General features: G+C 45.8%; 1 protein-coding gene across 1 annotated transcript; it reads right to left on the minus strand.

Annotated features, from left to right (window-relative positions):
* IRS4 (insulin receptor substrate 4) lies at positions 1-22,740 on the minus strand. The gene is made up of 2 exons (XM_071569292.1): positions 19,039-22,740; positions 1-2,373 (listed from the first exon to the last, which is right to left on the minus strand). The coding sequence occupies exons 1-2, from the start codon at positions 22,499-22,501 to the stop codon at positions 2,369-2,371; spliced, it is 3,468 nt and encodes a 1,155-aa protein (XP_071425393.1). The 5' UTR covers positions 22,502-22,740; the 3' UTR covers positions 1-2,368.
* Between the last annotated feature and the right edge of the window lie 1,441 nt (positions 22,741-24,181).

Here is a 24,181-nt window from a genome sequence, read left to right on the forward strand (position 1 = left end):
TACATGAACACGTATTTACTGCAAGTAGCTCTATGGAAAGCCAAGTCAGATAAATATAAACACTATACAGAGCTTCAAGCCAGTCTCCCAAAACCGCAAACGCGATGTGTTTTACAAAGAAAACAACAGAACAATATTTACAATGGAAGACAAAGCCAGATCAATCAGCTCAACTTTAAAACAGATCTGTGAAGCAGAAATAGCAAATATAATGAACAGTTTCAACCATATATGTTTTAGTTTGTACAGACAATAACTGTCCAATATCAAATTAAATTTACAGGACAAACATTGTTCTATCATTGGTATTTTGTACTATACAGCAGCATAAACGGGTAGCTGGAAGGTAGTATATATAGTGATATGTTTTACATCATCTGAAAATGTTCTTCCAGCACAATACTGAATAAATTAGTTGCTGTAAACTAAGAGATTCAAAAAGATTGCATATTTATTATGCCGTACCTATTAGTATTTGTACCACTATACTTGAGGTTACCCATTTACTTATTTATTCAGCATGTAGTAAATCAGTGCTGTATATTGTACAATGGCAGCCTCAGGGATCTAATATGAAATATGTAACAAATTTCTTCAAAACAACCTTTTCCTTTCACATTAAATGTTTAGAACTAACTTCATCCAAATTTTGATTTCTTAGAAAAGATGTAAAGCTTTATAAAAAGCTGTCTACGTATTGCATTATTCATTACGAAACCAACCAAGAGCTTTATGGCAAGACAGTATCATGGTCTGTAGAGTGGTTGTGTTTTTAATTCCTGTATGTTTAGCAGCAAGTAACTGTACCAACTGAAACTTCTCTTCCAGAATCAAAAACAGGTCTGTGCTTTTAAACCCTGTAGCAACAGTTTTTCCTGTCACTAGACACTGTGTAAACTGATTGGTACCATGTTTCAAAAAAAAAGAAAAAAGAAAAAAAAGTCTTCCTATTTTAGTGACATGTACATTTCAATGGTACTCAAAAATAGATCTGAGTACACACCACTGACAGCGTCTCATTTGTGACACAAACTGTCCCAGCAATGTAAAGGTTGTGTGTTGGAGGTGAGGCAGCCTGGCACATCCCTTGTACAATATACACGTGGAGGATTCCCAGCTGTGGGTGCAGTACAGCACCAGGATTTTGTACCACTTCGAAACCCTTTAGCAATTGTCAGTGCCTTTAATTTTCCATTTCATGTACCAATGACTAGTGTCACGCTCTTTTAACTTCATAGCAGTGTGTTAAAAACCCAAATTCATTTCAACCAAAAAAAAATTCAGTACAAGAGTGAAGCACTTAAATTGTAGAAAAATCAGGGCTTATTTTAAAAATGTCAAATAGTCATTGTTCACATTTCTGTCAGTGGGATAAAGACAATCAGTGAGCCAATATTTTACTTTTTTCCCCATTATGCCAGAAAGAAAGAACAAAAATAGTCCCAAATTAAAAGTGGGACTTTGGCTGAAAGTAAGATCAATTAGGGTGGTTTCCCTTTAAAAAGCTACAGCTGACAAGCCAAATGCAGAAGTCACAAACCCTGGATACGACTCCGCAGTTCTCCATTCGAATCCATGAACAAAAACCTCATTTTACACAATTCATATTTATAAACAAGAACAAAAACAATCTACAAGACAACCAGCCCATTAATCCTACTTTGTACATACCAAAATTCTGAGCAAAAGAAAATTTCCGTTTAAGCTCTGACAGACATTTGATTTAAAAGCCTCTAGCCTATGCTCAAGAAATACCTCTTGTACCATAAAAGCAAAACCTTAAAAAAAAAAGAAAAAAAAAGGCAGAAGAGGTCTCTTCTCCCCAGACCCATCCAATCCCATGGGTTCACCCCTCAAGCTCATGTGCACCTCTCCCTCCTTCTGCCCAGCAACCTGGAAAAATCCTGAACTGCCAAAATATTTCTAAACAATACATGTTTTAAGCTAACCACTTGTTAATGTACCAGAGAAGTAAATCCCATGTTAAACAGATAATCAGAAACCAGCTTTGACTTCTCAGAATATAAATTTTTTAAAAAAGATTAATGGGAGAGGCAGAAGGAAGAAAGGGACACACAGGGATCTCCAATTAGCACTCATACTGCCTCCCAAAGTAGGTATGACATGAAAGACCAAATTCCATCACCAAAGCACAGCTATGAAAAAAAATCTCAATTCAAATGAATTCAACTGTAGAGAGCTGATGTCTATGAAAAAATTAATTAGAAGGATGTGTGTCTATGTCCGTGCTGGTGGAAATGAAAGTAGCCGGCTGGAGCTGAGCTTTGCTTCCAAAAGCACCACACAGTTTCTGGAGTTACCAGCAGAAAAGTCTTCTCTTCCAACAATGGTTTCCATGGCAATGCAGTCAGTCTAGAAAGGAGGGGAGAAAAAAAAAGTCAGTGACATTTCAAATTTTAAAAATATTGGAAAAAACTGTTTTCTAGCAAGGAGAATACATGGAGCTTATCCAGTGCAGGAGCAAGAGCTGCCGACTGCAGAACGCGGGTCCCTGGCAGGGACAGGGGACTGTGCCAGATGGCAACGCCCCAGAGATCCCCAGGGAAGGAAGAAGGATGAGTCTGAAGCCAGCACTGAAGACCCAGAGTGACACGTGTACGAGGGCAGGAGCTGGGGCAGCAGCCAGCAGCGTCCCCAGCCTGTGCTGGGCAGGGACTGAAGCTCACAGCTGCCTATTCCACTGCCACCTATTCCACAGTCCCCTCTCCCACTGCCACCCTCTTCCGTGGTTCCCTCTTCCACTGTCACCCCATTCCAAGGTCCCCTCTCTCCCAGCCGCTCCTTTGCTGAGGCCGTTCTGCAGCGCAGGGACCCGACCCTGCTGCTCCCCCAGCTGTGCCTGAGGTTGTGCTGAGCATCCCACTCCCAGCAGGGCAGAGCTGCCACACAAACGCTTCCAGCACCTCCAGCTCCAAACAAGGAGTAGCAGGTCAGGAGTGTTGCGTGCCCCGTCCTCAACTTTTCAGGAAAAAGCTTAATTTGGTTACAATAAGAACCACCTCAGAGTATACTTGTCCCTTTGTCACCAAAGTTCCACCCAGTACAAAAGCACGTGGCTACAACCAAATGCCTTCACCAGTGGCTTCAAACTGACTGGAAAAGGCAGAATACAAAGCATTTGGTAAAATGAGGGGTAAGAAATATAATCTTGTATTGCAGGATGTATTATTCATACAGATGACAAGGCAGAACCACACGGACGCAGGGGGGAGTCTGCCCTCAAAGCAGAACACCAGCCCTGGTTAATAACCATACACATGCCAAGGTGAGAGTAACTCAGGAGTTTCTTCACATGGAAAAAAGTGATAAAAGGGAGGCAAAGGCTTTCTGCAGTTGTGTGAACACAACTGAGGAACATATAAAAAGTCCCTTTTCAGCTACAGAACCCCTTCCACTCCAAGCAAAACCAGCATGAACACTGATTTTCAGTCTGGGGGTACTGTCAGCCAAATCAGTGGGTCACACTGTCTCACAGTCCCAACAGTGTCCTCTCCCACCACTGTTGTCCTCCCAGGCAAGACTGAGAGCACTGCACTCTGCCAGTCAGGTGGCCTCGCTCACCTTCTCTGCCAGGTCTGAGGGACATGCCTGCGGGATGTTCCCTGGCAGTACAGGGAAGAAAGAAACAACTGGTGCTCTCACTGAGAAACAACAGCTAGAGCAAGAGATTTAGTCTTCAGAAAACAAATACAGAAATGTCAGCTGGTTTTTCCCCTTGAAGCCACACAGTGTCAGCTCCCTCCCTGCTCTGGGAGAGGTCCCAGCCAGAGAAGAGCTGCAATGGGGGGAACCCTTCATCACACAGCACAGCTCCCTGAACAGAAGGAAGGGGTTTCAGAGCTCAGTCCTGTCTGTGCTCTTCTGCAAAGTCCCAAGGAAATCAGTCACCTCTCACTGCTAATGCACCCACAGTGCTTCCCTGCCTCTACCCCAGGGATGTGCTAAAGAAAACATGGCCATGTAAAGAACAAGCATTATGTGTAATAATGCAGACCTGAATGTTTACTTACAAACCAATCGTGAGGTATGAACACACGAACTCCACCCTGCATTAAAGAACTTCTGACTTCTCTTCAGCTACAAATACTATCCCTTTAAAAGAAGTAAAGAAATAAAAAACAGAAAAAAGACCAAAGCTCAGCTGGGCTGCCCCAAGCAGCCCTGCCCATCCCAGCCCTCGGCAAAGGCTGCACAGAGAGAGGCAAAGGCAAGGACAGCAGGGCTGGCAGCAGTGGGAAGGAGAGGGGTCCTTCAACTTCAGGGGAAACTCCCAGCTATCCCTACACAGCCCATGCCAGTGTCTGGGTTGCTGAGTTTCATTTTTCAAACACATAATGATTTCAAAAATACAGTAACTTGGTTATCCACAATTCAAGGAAAAGATGGCCAAAAACCACCCACAACTCAAGAATCTCTATTTGTGTTATTTCAGACATAATAAGATCACTACAAAAAGCTATTGCTTGGTACACACAGAGCATGATGTGGTCAGGAATGGCTTTGTTTTCACAAAAGCCAACTGAAGCTATTATTTTTGAAACAATTTTCCTCTTTACAAAAATATTATTTTGTTGTAAGACCAAAGAATGAAAATATGCACCACAGCTTGCAATGAATCACACCTCAACAATGCATGCAAGTCAAACATTGAAACAGTTAAAGCTTCCGTATTAAATTTATATTCAGTAAAAATTAACTTTACCAGCATCCCCCACCCTTTCCTTGCTGTAGACCTGTAAGGTCACATAAAAGGAAACTTCAAAAACTGTCTCTGCTTTTGTCAGGACATTTTTCCTCCACGCCTTACACACAAGGCACACCTGAAAGCTGTCTGACAAGTTATTCTAATCTCTCCAAGCATATCCCCAAAACATTTTTAAGAGCAACAGCCCAGTTTGAATCAGACAATCCCATGTGGCAGAACTCAGTATTTATACCTGAAAAGTTTTGAAAATTTTCATAAATCAATGCCAAATTAGACTTAAGATACTTAGAGGGGAAGGGCAAGAGCTTAAGAGAAAAACCAAAACAACCTGTTTAGCTCCTAAGTTTAATTCCTTGAAGCAGCCGGGCATTCTCAGACTGCAGCACAACAACCCATTGTAATGCGAGTGCACCAAGTAACTCTGAGCAGAGCCCCAACTAGAACAGATTAGTTTATAAGAAACCAGAAGAAAAAGTATCCTCAGCTAAGCTTCACAACAGCTTACAAACTCCCTGGATGTCCTGACTCAAACACACAGTTTTACAGCAGCCCAGGCTGTAAGACAGGGCCAGCACCCCCCGTGCAGTATCTCCCACTACCCAAAACTCCACACTTGCTAAACAAAAACTCACAAATTCCCTCTGCCATTATAAGCTATACTTCAGCATACTTCCTTTTAATTTTTTAGGTAGAAGAGAATTGTGGGAACTGCAAATAACCACAAGGGAGTTTCTCATAAACACTGTCACCATGTTGCAGGGCAACTCATAAAGCCTTGAGTCGTTCAGACATGGAACTATTGGTTGTCACCACTTCTCTAATCCCCTTGTTAAAGCTGGAAACTTCAATACTGCAGTTGGAGCAGCACAGCTGGCTGATGGCCTGAGTCATCAACTCTTTTTTAGGATAAAAGCATCAAGCATTTATATAGACAGATAAATACAGATATAAACTGACACGTATATGTATTTGAACACATATATCAGTATGAGATACAAAAGGCAAAGACCAACTTGTGAAACTTGACCATTAAAAAATATTCCATCTGAAATCTAAGAGGAGATTGAAGTCTTGCAACATCCCTCCCACAAAGTGCTGCAGTCACCACCATTCCCAGGGGCAGCCCCCAGGAGCCCATCCTGGCCCACAGGTCACCAACCTCCAGGCACGACCGAATCCCCCTGTCACAGCCAGTGGGGTCTGCGGGCAGTGAGGAGTGGGGTCTGCAGCAGAGCCCGGGGCAGCTGTGCAGCCACAGCATGAGCCCTGACACCGATCTCCAAACCGCAGGGCTGCGGGAGCCCCCCGGGGAGGCCCCGGGGATGCTGCTTCCCCCCCCGAGCTGTGCTGCCCTCTCCCACCTGGGTGCTGCCACTGCCTGCAGGACCACGGGGTCACCAGAGCACCACTGAGCTTTATGGAGAAGCTCCTACAGCACAAGAGAAGGTGTTTGTCAAAGAGGTATAAAATGGGCTTCATGCAGGTGAGAACAGGGCCAGTGTCTGCTGTGCTGCTGCTGCCTGGAGTCAGTTTGTGGGTTCCCTTTTCTGTGGCCCCTCACCAGAAGGACCTTTTGGAAGGGCCATGGGTTTATTTAGGGAGGTTGCAAGAGCACTCACACATGAAGCTCCTTGCTGGCTCTTCTCTCCCACACCTGATCTGCCTCCATTTTGTGATTAACCAGTTGGTGAAGGTAAACTAATGAGGCCACGCAGCGCTCGAAGAAAACAGCAGCACTTCTGTGAAGCTGGATGAGCTTATTTCAGCCTCCACAATGTAAGATTCATCAGTCATCAATCTTATGCTAATAGTACAAATATGAGAATCACTCATCAACAAAATCCAGATTAGAACTTCTTTACAGATTTCATACGAATGGATTTGACTCAGCACTGACTGAACAGTAAAGGAAGTTGTCAGAGAAAGGGATGAAGAAACTCTTCTAAAAGGTAAACAAATTAGAAGTGAAGTAGCAGAGATGAGAAGCACAATGCTCAGAGTGCCCCAGCAGCCCCTCGGATTTCTCAAAACATAAATGCCACCAAACAAAACTCAGTGGCCAGATCAGAAGACATGACAAGTTTGGAGATAACTTTCACTTGCAGTGTAAACACACGGCTGTTCCTGGACTATCACCAGCTCTTCCAAGAAAATCTACAAAGTCTAGCAAAAAAAAAAAAAAATCTGATAACTGATTGTGTCAACAAACAAGCAACAAAAACCTGAACTCAAAAAAAAAAAAACTTCTGCAAAAAACCTGTTGAGGCAGCCCAGAAATACACTATTCTAGTAAGTTTTTACAGCACCCTACACTGGACTTTTCTATTCAATCTGTGTCTCCATTAACAGATTCTGCACAAAAGCTTCATCCTGTATTCAAAATTGAGCTCTACTGCTTCAGAATACTGACAATACAAATTCAACTTCCTACGAATGTTTAAGAAGGAAAACAAATCTAGAAAGCATCCAAACATTTTCACAGATGACCTCTCAAAATATATAAGCAGAGTCTGGAAAATCGAATCAATATTCTCTTCATTACACAATTCCATTTCAAATCATCAGTTGAAAATGGGATCAGATTATAAAACTACATGCAGTTGTCTGAATTTTGCTGAGGAACAAACAATCTGAGGAAAAGGATCACAGGAGAAAGAGGATAAATATTTAAATTAGGACAGAGCTGTTGCACAAAAATACTTTCTTTAAAATTAAGGAACACACTGAGAAGAAAGCACTCTGCAAGTTTTCTATGCAAAAAATCATCAAACAGTTTTATAAAATCAGGGGCAGAGAATTAAAATCAGTCTTAATTTATTAGACTGCCAGCCCAGTGTGTTCCACTTAAAAATGTAACAGATGAGAATATACCCAATTCATACTTCATTTCCTGCGTCTGAATTATTAAGGCCATACAAGTCAGGACACTTTGAAACATAACCAAGAGGCTTTAAGAACTCAGCAGACATACCCTGATTCTCTCAAAGAAATCCATTCTAAATAATACCAGTTTTTACAGGAAAGGCTTTTGCTGACATAATTCTGCCACTGATTCCTAAAAGGATAAAAGCTTTGCTTACAGAAGATATTAATTTAAGATAATTAAATGATTAAAATCTCCATGTCAAAGACTAAGACAGCTTAATGATTTCTGGAGAACACTACTGAAGGTCTCCATTTCCTGAACTTCAGGTTAGGGGGAAATCAGAATTAATCTGATTTATGCAGATCAAAAGCAGCAGAGCAGCCCTAGACTCTCCACAAGGCCACACAATATTCCTGTTGTTCAGGAAAGCACCAAACCCAGCACAAGCTCAGGACACAACGTGGCTGGGGCAGGAGCACAGCAAGGAGTGAGTCCCACACAGAGCCCTCCCAGGCAACAGGGGCCAGGGCCAGGGGGCACTTCCCCAAATACATTCTTCACAAATTTGAGGCACTTTTTTGCCTCAAATTTTACTGAATACACAGTTACCATCCCATGTCATTGTCCTGTTTCTTTGAGTTCTTATTTTAATGGCACAGCTTCAGACCTTGCTAGAGGCAAGCGGTGTTATTTGAGAAAAGCCAAATTCCTTCTTAATTTGCACATGCAGACACCAAGTCTGGAAACACAAATCCAAACCTGGCCCGTTTGCTGCTTCCATCACATCTGCAGCTCCTGTGCCTGGGTGACCCAAACGAGGCCCTGAGACAGAGACATCCCGATCTGGGCAAAGTGCTCAGCTCCCTGCTGACCACTGAGCACACGCTCCTTTCTTCAGCCAACAACAAACCAGTGATGCTCAAAGTGAGCTAATGAATATATTTGGTACCTATAATTTCACTGACTTTCCACAAGCAAAAAATACCAGAAATTTGATTTAGAAAAACTTGTTGCATGAGTCAGTTTTCATCAGATAAACTATTTAAACACAGCAATTGCCAACAACACATCCCAGTGAATTAGACTTCTCCTCAAGCTGTACTTCTAAAATTTAGAAGACAAAGTTACTCTTATAAATAACCTTTATCCACAACTGTTCCCTCAGAACATGGCTCTGCTATTTAGTGCTCGGCAATTTCATGAGCTAAAAAACCGCTCCCATGCACCAAAATAATTCACTTTGCAGAAATGCCTTATCTTTTGCAACAGTGGCTTGTTTTCCTATTTGAATAAACAGCAAGGTTGTTTCTAGGAAGGCCTTGTGCACACTCCCTAATTTCATCCCTTCTACTGATACCATTCCTAGAACTAGTAAACTTGTGTTCAGTTTTGGCAGGGGCCAAACACCAACTCAAATTGCACAGACAGCGTGACAAGAAGTTGTTGGGGATTTTTTGAGTTTGTTTCCCTGGGGTTTTTAAGCTAAATTTTTATCACAAGATAGAATGACAATACTAAAAATTAACTCTTCTCCAATTCAAAACACATAGAAGCCTAAAATTTCAGATTTTTGTGTTGCAGAAGAATGAAAAAAAGTTCTGCTCTGAAAAAAGCATTCTCACAACAACTGTGTGAGATAGTGCACCTGACCCAAACCACAGAAAACATGGGTAAATTTTAGCCAAAAATAAACCCAACCAAAACTTGTTTGTGCAGCTCCCAAGAATACCACCTGCTACAGTTCACTCTGCTCTGGAGACAAAGGTCAGGAGCCCTCAGTGCCAACAGGGAGGAATATTTCCTGCCTGTGCTCTTGCTGCAAACTGGGCATTATAAACTGTTTGGAATGGAACAGGAAAGAAAACAGCCATGGCACACACCTCTGCATGCACAGCCCTGCTGCCTGCCTTCAGAAAGAACTTAGAATACTTGGTGGAGCTTGAGTAGTGCAGAAAAACTCTTGCAAGGTGTGACACAGCCTCCCAAAGAGGAACAGACAGGTAACATGAGTCCTTCACCCTGCAAAGAAGTATTGGGATGTAGCAGGACATTTAAAAAGCCCGTATTATACCCCAGGCCTGCACTGTGTGCAGCACAGGAAGCTGCTGGCAGCACACTGGCCAAGTGATGGCAGAGGGGGTACAGCATCTACACAAGCCTAAGTGGCCTGGAGAAAAAAGATAGGGCTCATTATCTCTTCCACTACCCAACCTAGGGGCTGCCAAACAAAGCTGGCACAGAGCAGGGTCCAAAATGGACAGAGGTCTGTGTGCAGTGGGTACCAACTGATCGCAGGCTGCTGGATACAAGGAGTTTGCTCAGGATCAAAGAGAGACTGGAAAAATAGTTGGATTAAAGATCCATAAAGCATTATAAAACAGACAAACTACATCAAGTTCAGGAAATCCCCCAAGTTGAAAAAAAAAAAGAAAATCAGAGGCTGGGTGTATGTTTGTGGGAAGTACTACACACGCCTGGCCTGCTCTTCCTCTGCTGGGTGGGTTCTGCCTGCAGGCGCAGGGCTGGGGCCTAAGTGAGCCAAACTGTTCTTTGTGAACACAACCAAGAGAAAGGGCAGTGTCACTCATGACTAATTAAACAGCTCCCCACCTTTCAAATCACCTTTCCCAAGACTTCATTTCTACACAAAGTTTCACCTGTTCTAATTCATCCCTTCACTCTGCCCAACCACTTTAGACATCAACACCTGAAAGCATTCAGCACTACCTTTTTCTTTCATCTCTACTGCCATAAATGACTGTCAAAGACATAAAGCTGCTGTACAGCCACATACCCACATAGTTACACCCTCCTCAGCCATACTCTTTGCCCATGCATGCCTGCACGTAGAAATAAATATATCTGTGCCACTCTCTGCTACCACACACAGCAGTGGCACACATTAATTTTTTACATTTTCTAATTATCACATTAGTGAATCTTCATTAAGATAGCCCAAACCCTGGCTCATGCAGGGGAGGAAGAAGACAGGTTCAGACTGCACTGCATGTGTGAATCGACATCTCAAATCACAGCACAGGCACAGGAGCCAAGGGTTGTGCCTTTGGCTTCCAGGAGCAGCTTGGGAGCACACAAGGACAGAGGTAAACTGAGTCTACACAGACAAGGATTAATCAACAGTGTGCAACTCTTGTTTTGTGTTTACCTTGCGGAACATGTCAACATTAATATTTCAGTCACTCCTGCCCTCACCAGTGAATCAACCCTCAACGCTGCCGCCACTTCCAGACTCACCCACAACCACTGCAGTGTCTGTTCAACCTGATCTACTGACACACAAATAAAGGAACTTTCTCTTGTGAAGAAACTGATGTGTGTTGCAGCTTCCAGGGCAGCAGCAATGGGGGGGTCCCATCCAGACCTCCCCATCTAGAGATGGGCTCCGAATGCTCTGGCACACTGGATCTAAATCCCACAGGTGACTCCCCAAGCCACACTGCTGCTGGAAGATTGCCTGAAACCCAAAGATGCCACCTAAAAACATGAGGATGAAGCAGCAGTAATGCCAAAGCAGCTCCACCTTGGCTGCCTTTGCAGCAAAGTCTCACCAGGAAGGGAGGATGCAGGTCTATGAGACATCAACTGCCCTGGGACTGCACAGGGTGGATCCAGGGCACCTTCCTGCACACCCCCTTGTGCAGAATGTATCAGTCACATGTCTGCAAAAACTTACAGAAAGGAAAAACAGAAAAAAATATAATCATATTCCACATCTAAAAGGGAGAAGTAAACACTGGACACACTCCTAACTCGGAGATACATGTTGGCCCACATTCCTCTTACCAAGATTAATATCCTGGCCAGTGTTCTGACATTTACCTCATCCTTTTCAAGTCATTTAAACCATTACAACCACTGTATTTATAGCTCACTACCTTCCCTGCTCCCTGGCATGTGCATCCCTTTCCAAGTGCCTCTACCAGCTTCCTCTCCTGACCCACTCTCAGCAGCTTTTACCTCTCCCAGGCTGACTCTTATCTCCTCTCTGCCAATGGCAGCAGCCTTGATCTCAATCTTACTCTCCACCCCAGCACATTAAGTTTCATCCATCTCTTTAGTTTCATCTTTAAATTGTAAGCTCCTTAGGACAGGGACCAACACATTTACATTTGTAGCACCATACTAGGGGACCTCTATCCTGCCTTCCTGTTCAGGTTCCACAGCCAGCAGAGACCACACCTGGAGCTACAAGCTTTCAACTTTCATTAACAGACTCTGTCGTAATATTGTCTGAATGACCTCAAGATCAAATCGGTTCATTTTTTCATCTCATCTCTAACTGATTTCCTGTTCACCAAAATCTGCAATTTAAAAACATCTTGTTCTAGAAACGATTAAATAAAAAACTCACACACCCCTGTAAAAAAATCACACAGTGAAAGATAGATGGCAAATGCCTCCCCCAAAGAGTCTCAAACAGCAAAAAGCAAATATTCTCAAGGTTTGAACTCCATAAGTGGATGTACTACTAACCCAAAGAGCTTACAAACTGTTCTAACAGATTAACTTAAGATAAAAAATAATTTCATACAGGAAACTATCTTTTTGGCTCCTTAAGCCATATTGGCTTAGACTTTCCTGGTTTTCACTTACAGAACTTAAAGCACATTCATCTGTACACTGATGGAAGTTCTACTCGCTTCCAGCTCGTGCTGAAGAGGGCCCTCAGCCAACCCGTCTGCAAGAGGCTCCAGTTACTGGGACCAGCAAAGCAAAGGTACCCAGACTGGAGAAGCCTTTCTGTCCCATCTGCTCATTTCTCTTGGCCATTTTAGCTCAATTGTCAACGAGGTGCCAAAAAGTCCCAGGAACGTCAGTGCCTTTAATACCTTACAGAGCGTTTTCACACATTTGAGGTATCCCATGAGGAGCTTTGCTTGGGCTCACACACAATCGGGATACATTGATCAACGATGCACCTGCTTCACTCTCACTAAGAACTTCCCAAACTCCTGCTAGTTTAAGAGATCTGTGTGAAAAAAAAGAAGCACTAATTCCCAAAAGATAATGCAGGTCAGGGTGCACAGCATGAAAAAGATTACACTGCAAATTCATCTGGTGGGCAAGAACCATAAACAGCAAAGCAAGCTGGCTCCTCCTGAGCACAGAACAGAATCCCAGTGTTCCCTGGGGAAGGACAGTATCACTCATGAGCGCCTCAGTAAGTACAGAAGCAAACTTTATCAGGGTTTTTTTGGATCACCTTTTGGTGCTACTTCCCAAGATTTTCAGAAAAAGAAAAGAAGCATTTTGGTATCTTCAGTCAGTCCACAAAATCCTGTTCTACCAAAAAGGAAGCCTTTCTCCAAGCAGGCAGCATTAACTGCAATGGGACTTTTATACCCCAGCAAAAGGCAAACAGTAGTCTTTACCTATTTCATGCCCTCAATAATAGTTCAATCTGGTGTTTATAGACGTTCATAACATACATATGCACAGTAAATACAAGTAATATTCACCTTTTAGTAGTCATTTAAAAGTTTTCCATTTTCTTGAGTCACATCAAATTGTATAATCCCCTTGGAAATACAACCAAATCTTAACTGTATTAATTTCAGTATAAGCCACCTCTTTCAAAAACCCTCTCTTCTGGGAAGAATCAAAAAGATTAGACCACACACTTAACTCACAAATCACAGGCACACAACACACATGTGGACACACAGAGGCATGTGTGTGTTTTAATGGTTTGCACCCAACCAGAGATCTAAATCAACAGAAAAACAATGTTTGGAAATAAGCAACCTTTGTCCCTTAAGATACAGCTCGTGACTTAACCAGGGCAGAAGAACCTTGCTAAGAGTCGACCAACACTGCTGCTCCTGGGGTAATGCTACACCTGAAGCAAAATCTCCACAAATCCAAACACTTGTATGTTCAAGATCATTTAGATAAGATACTCTGCAACACCTCTGAAATGCCTTTGATGAGTCAGGCTCATTTGCCTCTGTCTCTTCCCACTGCCCTCAACTATGTCAGAAATCCCTCCCGATCACACTCTCAACTAAATCACAACTGTCCCTAAGCTGAGTGACCTTTACTGAGATGCAGGGCTTGATTAAACTAGAACACACTTCTCCCTTTTCCCTTTGTCATTGCTTTAACCTGTAAGACAATGGTGCAACTTGATCATGGGGTTGTTGTGAACATTCAAAACCTAAACATGAAAGAAGTCAAACAGCAAATTTGCAGGGTGGGCCATGGGAGGGCTCTGCAGCCACGTCATTACATACCATTTCATGATGGGTCAGAGGATAATAGTACAGTTTTAGAAGAAAACAGCAGTAGTAACATATCCCCAGGCTCCAAAAAGCTTGACTCTCACCTATCAGTTTTATCACTGTATTTTCCTGTGTTTAAGAATGCCACAGTTGATCACAACAGTATTTAAAATAAAACTCCAGAGTTGGTTTCCTGCTTTGAATCAGAAAAACGAGCTTGTTTGTGCAATCAAAAGCATTCAGCATGTTTTTGGGAGCACCACAGACCCACAAACAGAGCACACACACATCCCAAGGTACAACACAGTACTATAAACTCTTTTTAGTACCACCCAAAACCTCAACGTATAAATCCTCCCTCAGCAATCAATATGAAGAAAATGTATTAAAGATCCTTTCATAAAAAAAAAAAGACCATATGCAGAGAAAAAGCAAACCCAAACTCCACCTACTGCTAAGACACCACTGGACATACAAAAACCCCAAAGAAATACCTGGTGACAAACCAGCCCAGTAATTCCAAGCTGGAAAAGACCGACCGAGCGCTGCCCACCTTGTGCAACTCCAACCTGCCACCCCAGGGACAGGGAACAAGGGGCCCTCAGACAGCCAGGGAGGAAGGGAAACTGAGAAGTTGTAGAGGGAAAACTAACAGGGTAATAATGAATTTCAGATTTCAACAAAAGACTAAAAAAACAACCAAAAAAAGCACTTTGAGCCCATCCTGGATTACTCCCAGAACTCCACACATTCTGCAACAATGTTCTCATCTACAACACAGCTACAAGCAAAAGGTTTTTGACTTCCAAAAAAGACAAATGTCACCATTAGCTGTAACTATGGATTTAAAGTCTGGAAAGCCGATTTCCAAAGCATTGCAACACTGACTCCAAGTAGACATTCTCTCTCAATGGCAAGGGAAGAGTCTTGTCTCACATTTTCTCACCCAAGCATAAGTAAAACCCAACTGATTCTCGGTCAAATATGTCATAATTAATCCCATCCCATGCCACACAGCAACAATCTGTCCTGCCTTCAGCAGCTCATACACTACTTGAGAAAGTTACCCTGGGTATTTTTAAGCGTAGCTGTAAGTCCCTCAAGACTGTTAAAGTGGCATCTGTTTCAGTAAGATGAAAATGGTTTGAGTTGTTTGGTTCTTTTAAGAATTATTACCCCAGCATTATCTCAGCGATGAGGGACACTCAGCAGCGTTCCATGTGCTCTTCAAGTTATTTTTAAATAGGCCCCTGTCTTCAGTATTCTGCCAATACAGAAGAGCCTCAGTTTGAAGCAAACTTAAAAACCACTAGTCTGAAACCCAAAAGGGGCAGTTATTTGCCTGGTATCCCATAAACTGTAATTTACTATATTAGTAATATCTAAAACTTTCAGCTTCTGAATTTCTCAAAGTGTATATTGTTCTTTATACTCTAAGATTTTTCATTTGAAATATGCAAGTTACCAGAAAGGTTCGGGACAATCTGCAACATAAATTTTGCTTTACAGCTGAACTCGTTTTCCTTCCTCTCAGCTCCCCAAAGTGCACACACCACTCTCACCCAGTCTAGCACAGGAGATTAAAAAGGTGCAGAACACTTAAATAATAACCTTGCACTTCTGAAATAGTATCTTAGCAAAGTGTAAGAGTATCAGGTAGTGATAAGATTAAAGAGTGGGTGTGAGATAGCTGAGTTGATACTACACTGAACATCCCATTTACTCTGAATGGTTGTTTTTTGAAACCAGGGTATCTTTGCAGGTTTAATATTTCTAATTAAGACTGAAGAAACTTGCATTATACCAGTCTCATTACACATTTTATTACTGCCCCATCCTCATTATCCTCCCCGGTTTCTACAAGGTCCAATAACAAGGTACACATTAGCTAAGCCCTGTTTGAAGTAGCTTTAGTGTTCTGTACTCCTAGCAGGAAATTTCATGACTCAGATCAGTGTAATCAAAACTGCAAACCACTTGCTTCAATATTGTGTAACAATTTGGTGATGAAACTGTTTTCTAATGACCTCCTTAAACTGCAAGCATTAAAAAGCAGAACCTTATATTCTTTTTATCATCATCATTATCAACATAAAACCTGAGATCAGTTTTGCCTAAACTTCAAATAAAAGTTTAATAACAACTCGGCCTAGTTACCACTCCAAATTCATACCCTTCCCCTTCTCCATCCATGTCATGAATGGAGAGGGGGAAAGAAAGCATAAAAAAAAAAGGTTTGATTCACATCAATGACCCTGAACCAGAAGTAGTTTGGGAATTCCAATGAGGGGGAAGTGATGCTTTGGAAATTACTCCACCATGCTCAGCTGGGAGAATAGAGCTGAGTCACAGAACACAATATTAAGCAAAAACAAAACAAAAAAGCAAACAATCGAAATCTGGGAAGTGTTTTCCTTTCAATAAAACTGCGGGTCAGGGAGAAGAGATTAACTTCTCTACCTGACAGAATTTAACACAGATGAGACATCTCCTCTCCAGAAGTAAAGGGTAAATGCATGTGCTAAATAATTTCCTTAAGAACAGATTTAACCAGAGAGTTCTTTTTCAGGCAGAGAGATCTAAAAAGTGAGATGCAGAAGGAAAGACAGCCCTCAGTTCTGCTAAGTCTCTAAAAGTATTAAAAATATCAATTACCCAGAGGCACACCACACCTCTCCAGGGGACAAGAGGCTTAAGAGTGAAGCTCATCTTTGCTATTCAAAAGGGAACATGAAAATGTTTCTCTGGATTACAAAAACTTAAATATTTAAATAAAAGCTTTATTGCCATAGAAACTGATAAGCTGTTTAAGGAATACAGACTTCTAAAATTATGCTTGCTGTAGCTCAGAGAGATGATTTAGTATGTGAATGTTAACAGGTATCTTTATAATCAAGAATTTTAAGTCGTTCTGGAGAAACAGACATACATCACCAAATTACAGGACTTTATTCAAGTCTGGCAAGCTGCTTTTAGCCTGGACTATTCCAAAATCTGTTCACCCCAGAAAGCAACCAATGTCCATGTCTCACCTCCCCTTCTACTACACACCAGAAATGTTTTATACTGCCTTTATAGAGAACTGTCAGGCCTTGTTTTGGAGCAGTGTTTTATAATTTTGTTTTTCTTTTTAGGGCTAGGAAAAAAGCCACCAAGCTAAGCCCTTACTGTTCTCATGCTTAATTCCCTGCCAAAGCCCATGTTATTCGCACAGAGTTGTTTCAGCTTCATTTTAACCCATGTTTTGTTTCCAGAGAACTTCAATTCCCAACAAAAGCCAGCAGCTGTTCTGTCTCTTGCTCCTCTGCAGCTTTTCCCTAGACAAGGGAAAAACCCAAGCACAGGGCTGGAGATATTTTGCTGTAGCACTAGTAAGCAAAATGTTTGTCATAAATACAATTTCTAAACACAGTATCTCTTAAAAAATATCTTTCAACGTAATGTTTACAGTACAGCTAAAAGAAAACACCTTTGGGGGGTTTCTTTTAGTTCTTTATTTTTTAAAAAGTCTTACTTTGTAACATGGAATTTAGTCATATGAGGGGAATAAGATCAAGGTAAGAATTCTACCATCTTTGGAGGTCCTGTAAAAAATTAAAAAAAAAAAACCAACAAAACCAAACAAATTGGCTATGGCAGTCAGTGTGCCTCTGACTTAGCAGGCAAATCTTTGAAGTGCTGAAAGACTAACTTTGGAAGGAAGTACTTCTCGAACTGGCAACTTTCAACGTCTTCTAAATTTGATTCCAACCAACAAAACAAAGCAGAGGAAAGAAAACCACTGAGGCAAACCACACATTTCTGAGCAGCCCCAAGCAGTGCTGCCAGACTCCAAATGGCATGCGAGCTGAGTCAGGCTTGTACCTTCCACCAGTAAAGGCTCCACGATTTTAAACTCCTGCAGTACCTTCTGCCTTTAGACACTTAGTTTTAATATGAAACCAGAAAAAATCATTTCAGTGCTTAAGATTGCAATAAAAAAATGTAAAAGTCAGCAGCAGCCAGCCCCTTTACTGCTTTCTCTGTTGACAGAATAGGCAAGTACCAATGTCCAACCGCAATTAAATATTTCCTCTTAGTTCTCATCAATTATTGACTACACATACATTTGCAAAGAGAGGAGAACATTTCCAACAGAACTAGTTTTCTGCCGGGAGGGTGAAGTACTGCAAGGAGTTCAGTGGGTCAGTGACACCAAGGCAAGGCTCACTGTGGGCTCCAGCCAGGCACGCTCCCCACCACTGACAGCTCAGTGCCAGCCTCGCTCCCACCAGCAGAGCTTATCTAAGGACAGCAGCGTCCCTCCTCTTTCCCATGTTCTTCCTCCCCACCTGCAACACCCTTATATTTATGCACACCTCGAACTGCATCACCTCACGCTGGGTCAGACCACTGATCCCTTGACAGCCTCCCCTCCCAGGTTTCGGCCCTGGAAGACACTGCTGGGAGCCTGGGAAGGGTCACAGCTCAGTCAAACCCTTGGACAGCACTAAGTGGTGCACTGAAGGCCATGGGCTGCAGGAGCCACCCCTTCCCACACTGTCAGCCACCAGGAGATGGCTTCTCCAGGGGACAGATGGATACTCGGGAGACCAGAGCTCAAAAGGCGCCACCAAACCTTGAAGGAAAAAGTCCAAGTTCTGTTTACATAAGATGCAGCTAAATAAATCTCTCCAGAATTTGCACATAAAAACCCCCAAAACTTGTATTTCGTCTACATTTATTAAAAGAAACGTATTTAAGCCCCAGATTTTGAGGTCTAAACCAAATTTAGCTATTTTGAGCTTTCAAAATACAAAATATCAAGCTCAGGAAAAAAAAAGTGAAGAGTCATGTACTTGTAAGAAGGGAAGAGGAGGGAGGCAGAAGCAAAGAGTCACCATAACCTCAGGACAAGAATTCACAATATGAAATACCATTAATGCTTATACTAGCAAAAGTCACTTATAAAAAAATCGAGGCAGATGACAGTTTGATAATCCTCTGACTGCCTGATAGAGCCACATAAATTCTTCAGGCCAAGGACCACATCCCCCTTCAGTGCTGCTCAGCAGTTCAGATGCTGCACTATGACAAAACTGGTTGTACTAGAGTAACACAGACTATAAAAAACATTTTACCCCACCTTGAAGACACATTAAGCAGCCAACCTAACTCCTACAGTTAAGTGAGCATTAAAGGGAAGTGCTTTTAAAGTTACAAACCTTTTCTTGCAGCGTTACACTTCAGCCCATCAGATCTGCTGAAATCTATGCTTACGTAAGCTCCACTGTCCAAACTCGAAGTCCCGTTCTGGAGATGACAAGCTGGCACTGCAGGGCTCGCCTCGCAGCTTAGGGGGGCATCCCGTAAATTCAGAGCGATGTAGTTTAAGCCATTCTGAAATCCAGTTGAGGTATCCCTGGACATTTTGCTTTCGTGACCATCGGAAATGGTTTCATCTGGTTTTAACCAAACGTTGTCAAATGAGGCAGAGCTGTGTCTTTTGCTACTATCAGTAAAGAAAGACGATGAGGTTGTCACAGTCCCAGCAGAAGAAAACGTCTCAGAACTGTGTCTCCTCCTGCCTTGAGGGTCAGCTCGAATCACTTTGGGTCCCATAGGAGGGTCAGAGCTAGGAACAGAGAAGCTACTGCTACCAGCATATCGATCAACAATGCAGAGTCTATTAACGATGGAAGAAGGACTATCCATCTTCACACCGTTGTCGGACTCGGTGGCAAACGGCCGAGGTGGTGTTGCTGCCATGTTGAACGTCATCTCAGTGTAGTCATCAGTCCTGTTACTGGTGGTGCTGACACAGGCAGTACCAAATGAAAGCCTGGCATAGTCAGGGTTTGGTTGGTTTCTAGGAATACTGGAATTTGCATAAATTGAAATATCTGTTAGAGAGTTGGACAGTTCCTTTGCTACTTTTGGTGACTGCACATCCAAGTCAACGCTCATGTAATCAGAGAGAGGTGACTGCCTGTGATCACTACTTGAGCCTAGAGATGATGGTGATCCTTCTGCAGATAAGGAGTATGGTGTGTTACTCGCCTTTTCATTAAAATCAATATTTATGTATTCCCCAGGACTCGCTGGCTCGGGTGGAACTGTACGATCGTACATTCTGGGGATGGTGTTACTCCCTCTCGTACCCAGGGGCAGCCGTGTGGGCCTGGGGGCCCTGCTCTGCACAAGTCCTTCATCTGAGCTTTTCAATGTTGGCAATTTAGAGATGCCATTAGCAAGAGTCTCACTGCTGACCCCTTTTACGCTTTCTGGTCCACCATACAAGAGTTTTCCAGGTGAAGACATTGGAACATACTCACTGTGGTCACCATTTTGTCCTGATAATGCCTTAAAGCTTCGGGGCAAAGAAAAATATGAACTAAAACCTTTGGAAACAGAAGTGGTGTGAATGTAATTTGAATCACCGGGGTGCTTTGGAGCTGAATTACCAGGTGACATATCCATATACTCATTGTTTATGATCTTCTCATTACTTCCTTTAGAAACAAATCCAGTTAAAGGACTCCGCACAGGTGAAGAACCAGCCTTTGGAAACATCATCATATAACCTCGTGAGTCAACTTGAGATGGTGACCAGGAATTGTTAATCTGTTTTGGAACAGACATGCCTTTAGGAGTCATGGGCAAATAATCGCTGGTGCTGGATAGAGAAGATGCAACTCCTGGCATCATTGGCATGTACCCATCATCCCTGGCTTGACTCCTACTTTGGTTACACATGGAATCAAGGTTAGTATCACTGTACTCCAATTCAGGGTTATCTTTCAATTTTGGTGTTTCAGAGTAAAGTAAACGACCATGATTTCCTGCAGAATCTTCATCTAACAAAGCTGCAGTTTGTGTTGTCTTCTGCTGCACTGCTACAGAAGTTGGTTTTGTTAGAGAGTAAGTTCTTTTCCTGAAACACTTTTCAGCCTCCATATAATCATCTCTTGAGCCATCATCTACTTGTTGTTTACTCATGGACATGTACTCACTCAGACAGTTCTCCTCTCTGATGGGTGGTGTGTTTCCCAGGGAATCTGGTGTATTACTCCTGACACGAAAGTACCTGAAATCTCCAGGGCTGGAGCCATATTCATCAGAAGAGATAAATCCCCCATCGCTTGGGGAACCACAAACAGATGAGCTAGAAGGCCTGGTCAGCATGTCCGAAGCAGAGCCATGGCCACTACTGGAAGAAACACTGATGGGACTTGTAGTGGAGGGAAAATGAGAAACAGGCAGCGAAGCAGACCTGGTGTGATAAGATGAGCTGAAAGCGGCTCTCACGTACCTTCCACTCCCTTCTTGCCGGCCCAAATTCATCCTTGCAGTATTCAGGTGGATCAGACTCCCAGTCACTGACCTAAAAGGTCTAGTCATGGTTCCTTCTCCTTCGCTGGATGTTCTGAAGCGATAGGAGTTGTTGCTTTTGGTGGTAGGAGGAGTTCCTCCAGCAACACTCTCAGTTCTAGTTCTTCTCTGCAAGCCTGTCTGGCTTGGGGGCAGGTTGCCCAAATGCCTCCTGGTGGTGATGAAGGAGATGGGATTGGTACCACTGCCACCACTGGAAGACTGGCTCTTGCTTCGGGGCCTGAATTCTGCAAAAGCCTTTAGAGCTTTCATGGTATCCAGAAAAGTCTCGTGCATATTCTGGGCAACTACTGAATCATCCACTTGCATCCAGAGTTCTCCAGGACCAATAGAGGCAGATCTGCCCACTTCAATAAAGAAGAAGTTCTCTGAGTGTCCACAGCGGCGAATGTTCATCAGCTGCAGGTGGACAGAGGGTACCTCCGAGTTCAGCTTGACGAGGTGGATGGCCTTGCTGGAGAGGCACAACCTGTATACACCAGTGAGGTTCTTCGTTTGTCCCAACCCTTTGGGCTTCACGTTGACCTGCCACACCTCCTTGAACACGGTGCCAGGCCTGAGAGTGGCCCCGTAGTGCTCATCGTCCTCATCCACCTGCTGATCAGCGTGGTCCTCCTGCTCCAGGAAGCCCCTCTTGCTCTGGCTCATGAGCTCGCTGATGGCCTCGTACCAGGCCTCCTGCTCGGCCTCGTTCTCCGCCAGCATGGCGAAGTACTCGTCCTTGGTGTACAGGGCGATGATGTGCTTGTGCTTGGCGTCTGCGCGGCGGCTCACGGTGAAGCACTGGTACAGCGGGATGACCCGCTTGGGCGGGGGGCAGCACAGCGCGGCCGCGCCGCCGGCCCCCGCCGCCCGCAGGCTGCTCTTGAACTTCTTCTCGCTGTCGTAGTACTCCAGCCGGGCGGGGGCCAGGTGGCTCTCGGCGCGCAGCACGAAGTAGCGCTTGTGCCCATGTTTCTGCTTGCGCAGGTACCCGCACTTCCTCACGTCCTCACCGGCGCCGCGGCCGGCCGTGGGGGGCTGCCCGCCTCGGCCCGCCGGGGGCCCGGCCCGGCCCGGCGCGGGGGCGGTCTCGGGGCACAGCGAGGCGCTGGGCGAGCGCCGCAGCAGCAGCAGCAGGTGGTGCGGCTGAGGGGACGGGCAGCGCCCGCCCTCGCCTGCCGCCGGCTCCCCCTCGCCCGCCGCCGCGCCGAGCACGCCGGGCTCCTGCTGGGGCGCGGCTCCGCCTCCCGTGTGCCGGGCGCCCGGCTCCTCCTCGCCGCCGCCGCCGCCCGGGCCATTCATCGCGCTCGCCATCTTAGGGGCCACGCAGAGTCCGGTGCCGCCGGTGCCGCGGGCAGTGGGGTGGGCAGGGCGGGGGTGGGCGCTCACCGGGGACGCGCGGCGCGCATGGGGCGGGCGGTGCGTGCGCTGCTCCCCGCGCTGCTCCCCGCGCTCCGGCGGCGCTCCGGCCGCTCGCGCTCACGGGCGGCGGCGGCACCGCGGCGAAAACATCACGTGACCCCGCGGGGGGCGGGGCCGCGGCGGGCGGAGCCCCCGGCGCGCGGGGCGAGGGGGCAGCGGCGCGCCGGCCGGACCGCGCGCCGGAGTGGCAGGACGGGCAGCCAATGGACAGCGGCGGCGCTTCGCCAGCGAGCCAATCAGCAGGCGGAGCTGGGAGCAGGGGGCGGGCCCCGAGCGCCCCGCCCGGGGAGGCGGGGCCAGCGCAGATGGGCGGCGCGGGAGGCCAATGGGAGGCGGCGGCTGCCGCGCGCTGGCCGCGGGCGCGCGGGGTGTTTCCTGTGCTGTGGAAGAGGCGGGGCCAGTGCTGATTGGCCGAGAGGGTGAGCGGCGGGCCCGAGAGCCAATCGGCGCCTCATACACACCGCGCGGGGGGCGGTGCCGCGCAGTCGGTGGCGCGAGTGAAGCGGGAGGCGGGGCCTCGGGGAGATGGGCAGCCCGCAGGACCAATCAGCGGCGGCGCCGGGTCCCGCGAGCCGCACCGGCTGACGTTGCCCTTCGCCCGTTTCCTCCCGGGCGGGCCCGCCCCCTGCGCGCGCGGGGCGGGGGCGGCTCCCATTGGCCGGCGGGGTTGGGGGGGGCGCGCGCCGCGGAGGACGTAAACAACCCGCCGGCGCGCGGGGCCGCTGGGGCCGCGTGCAAAGGGGCGGGAGCGGCGCGGCCGCGCGTGACCCCCCGCAGGGCGCCATGTCCGGCCCGGGGGGCCCCGCACCGGCCCCACAGCGCCCACAGCCCCTTCACAGTCTCCTTACAGCCCCCTCACGCTCCCCTCAGGGCCCCTTCACAGTCCCCCCACAGCACTCCACAGCCCTCCCTCCCCGCGCTGGCGGGGGCGGCCCGGTGTTGTTGACGCGCAGTGGGTTGTTTATTTCCCATACACTGCTGTGTCACTGCGGTGTGTCACGGGCTCGGCGCTGCCCGGTACCGGTCGCAGCTGGCTTTGGCACAGCGAGCAACCTGCGTTACTCCTGTGTGATCCTCCATTTCCGGGATCCAGACAGGCCACTGACAGAACCCCTGGGGTTTAGATCCAAATATGATGAGCGAGGAGTGACATCTTTCTATTTCACAGTCAGTGCGCCCTTGTGTGCTGCAAAAATGCCTGTGCTCCATTTGGATTAGTTACATTGTTAACAGCGGCGGGCGCTGCCAGCGGCCCGGCTGCCCCACCACGGCAGGAGCCGCTGCCAGCCCTTCACCCACCGCCACAGCACTCCTGTCCTCCGCTAATTAATTCCTGCCGTGCCCAGCTCACCGGTGTCCTCGCACAAGACAATGTCCAAGTCGAGCAGAGCACAGGGCAGGTCCGTGGCGGCAGAGCCCAGGCCCTGTTTGTGCTGTGCAGGGCACTAAATCCGCAGGGCAGGGCAGGGCAGGGTAGGGCAGGGTGTTGGCCACTGATGCTGCCCCTGGTGCCTTCTCACTCCTAATAACCCTCATTGGAGTTGGGAGTTGGTGTGTACCCGTCATGTCATG

The sequence above is a fragment of the Pithys albifrons genome, chromosome 14 (genome assembly GCF_047495875.1).
Source record: "Pithys albifrons albifrons isolate INPA30051 chromosome 14, PitAlb_v1, whole genome shotgun sequence".
Taxonomy (NCBI): domain Eukaryota; kingdom Metazoa; phylum Chordata; class Aves; order Passeriformes; family Thamnophilidae; genus Pithys; species Pithys albifrons.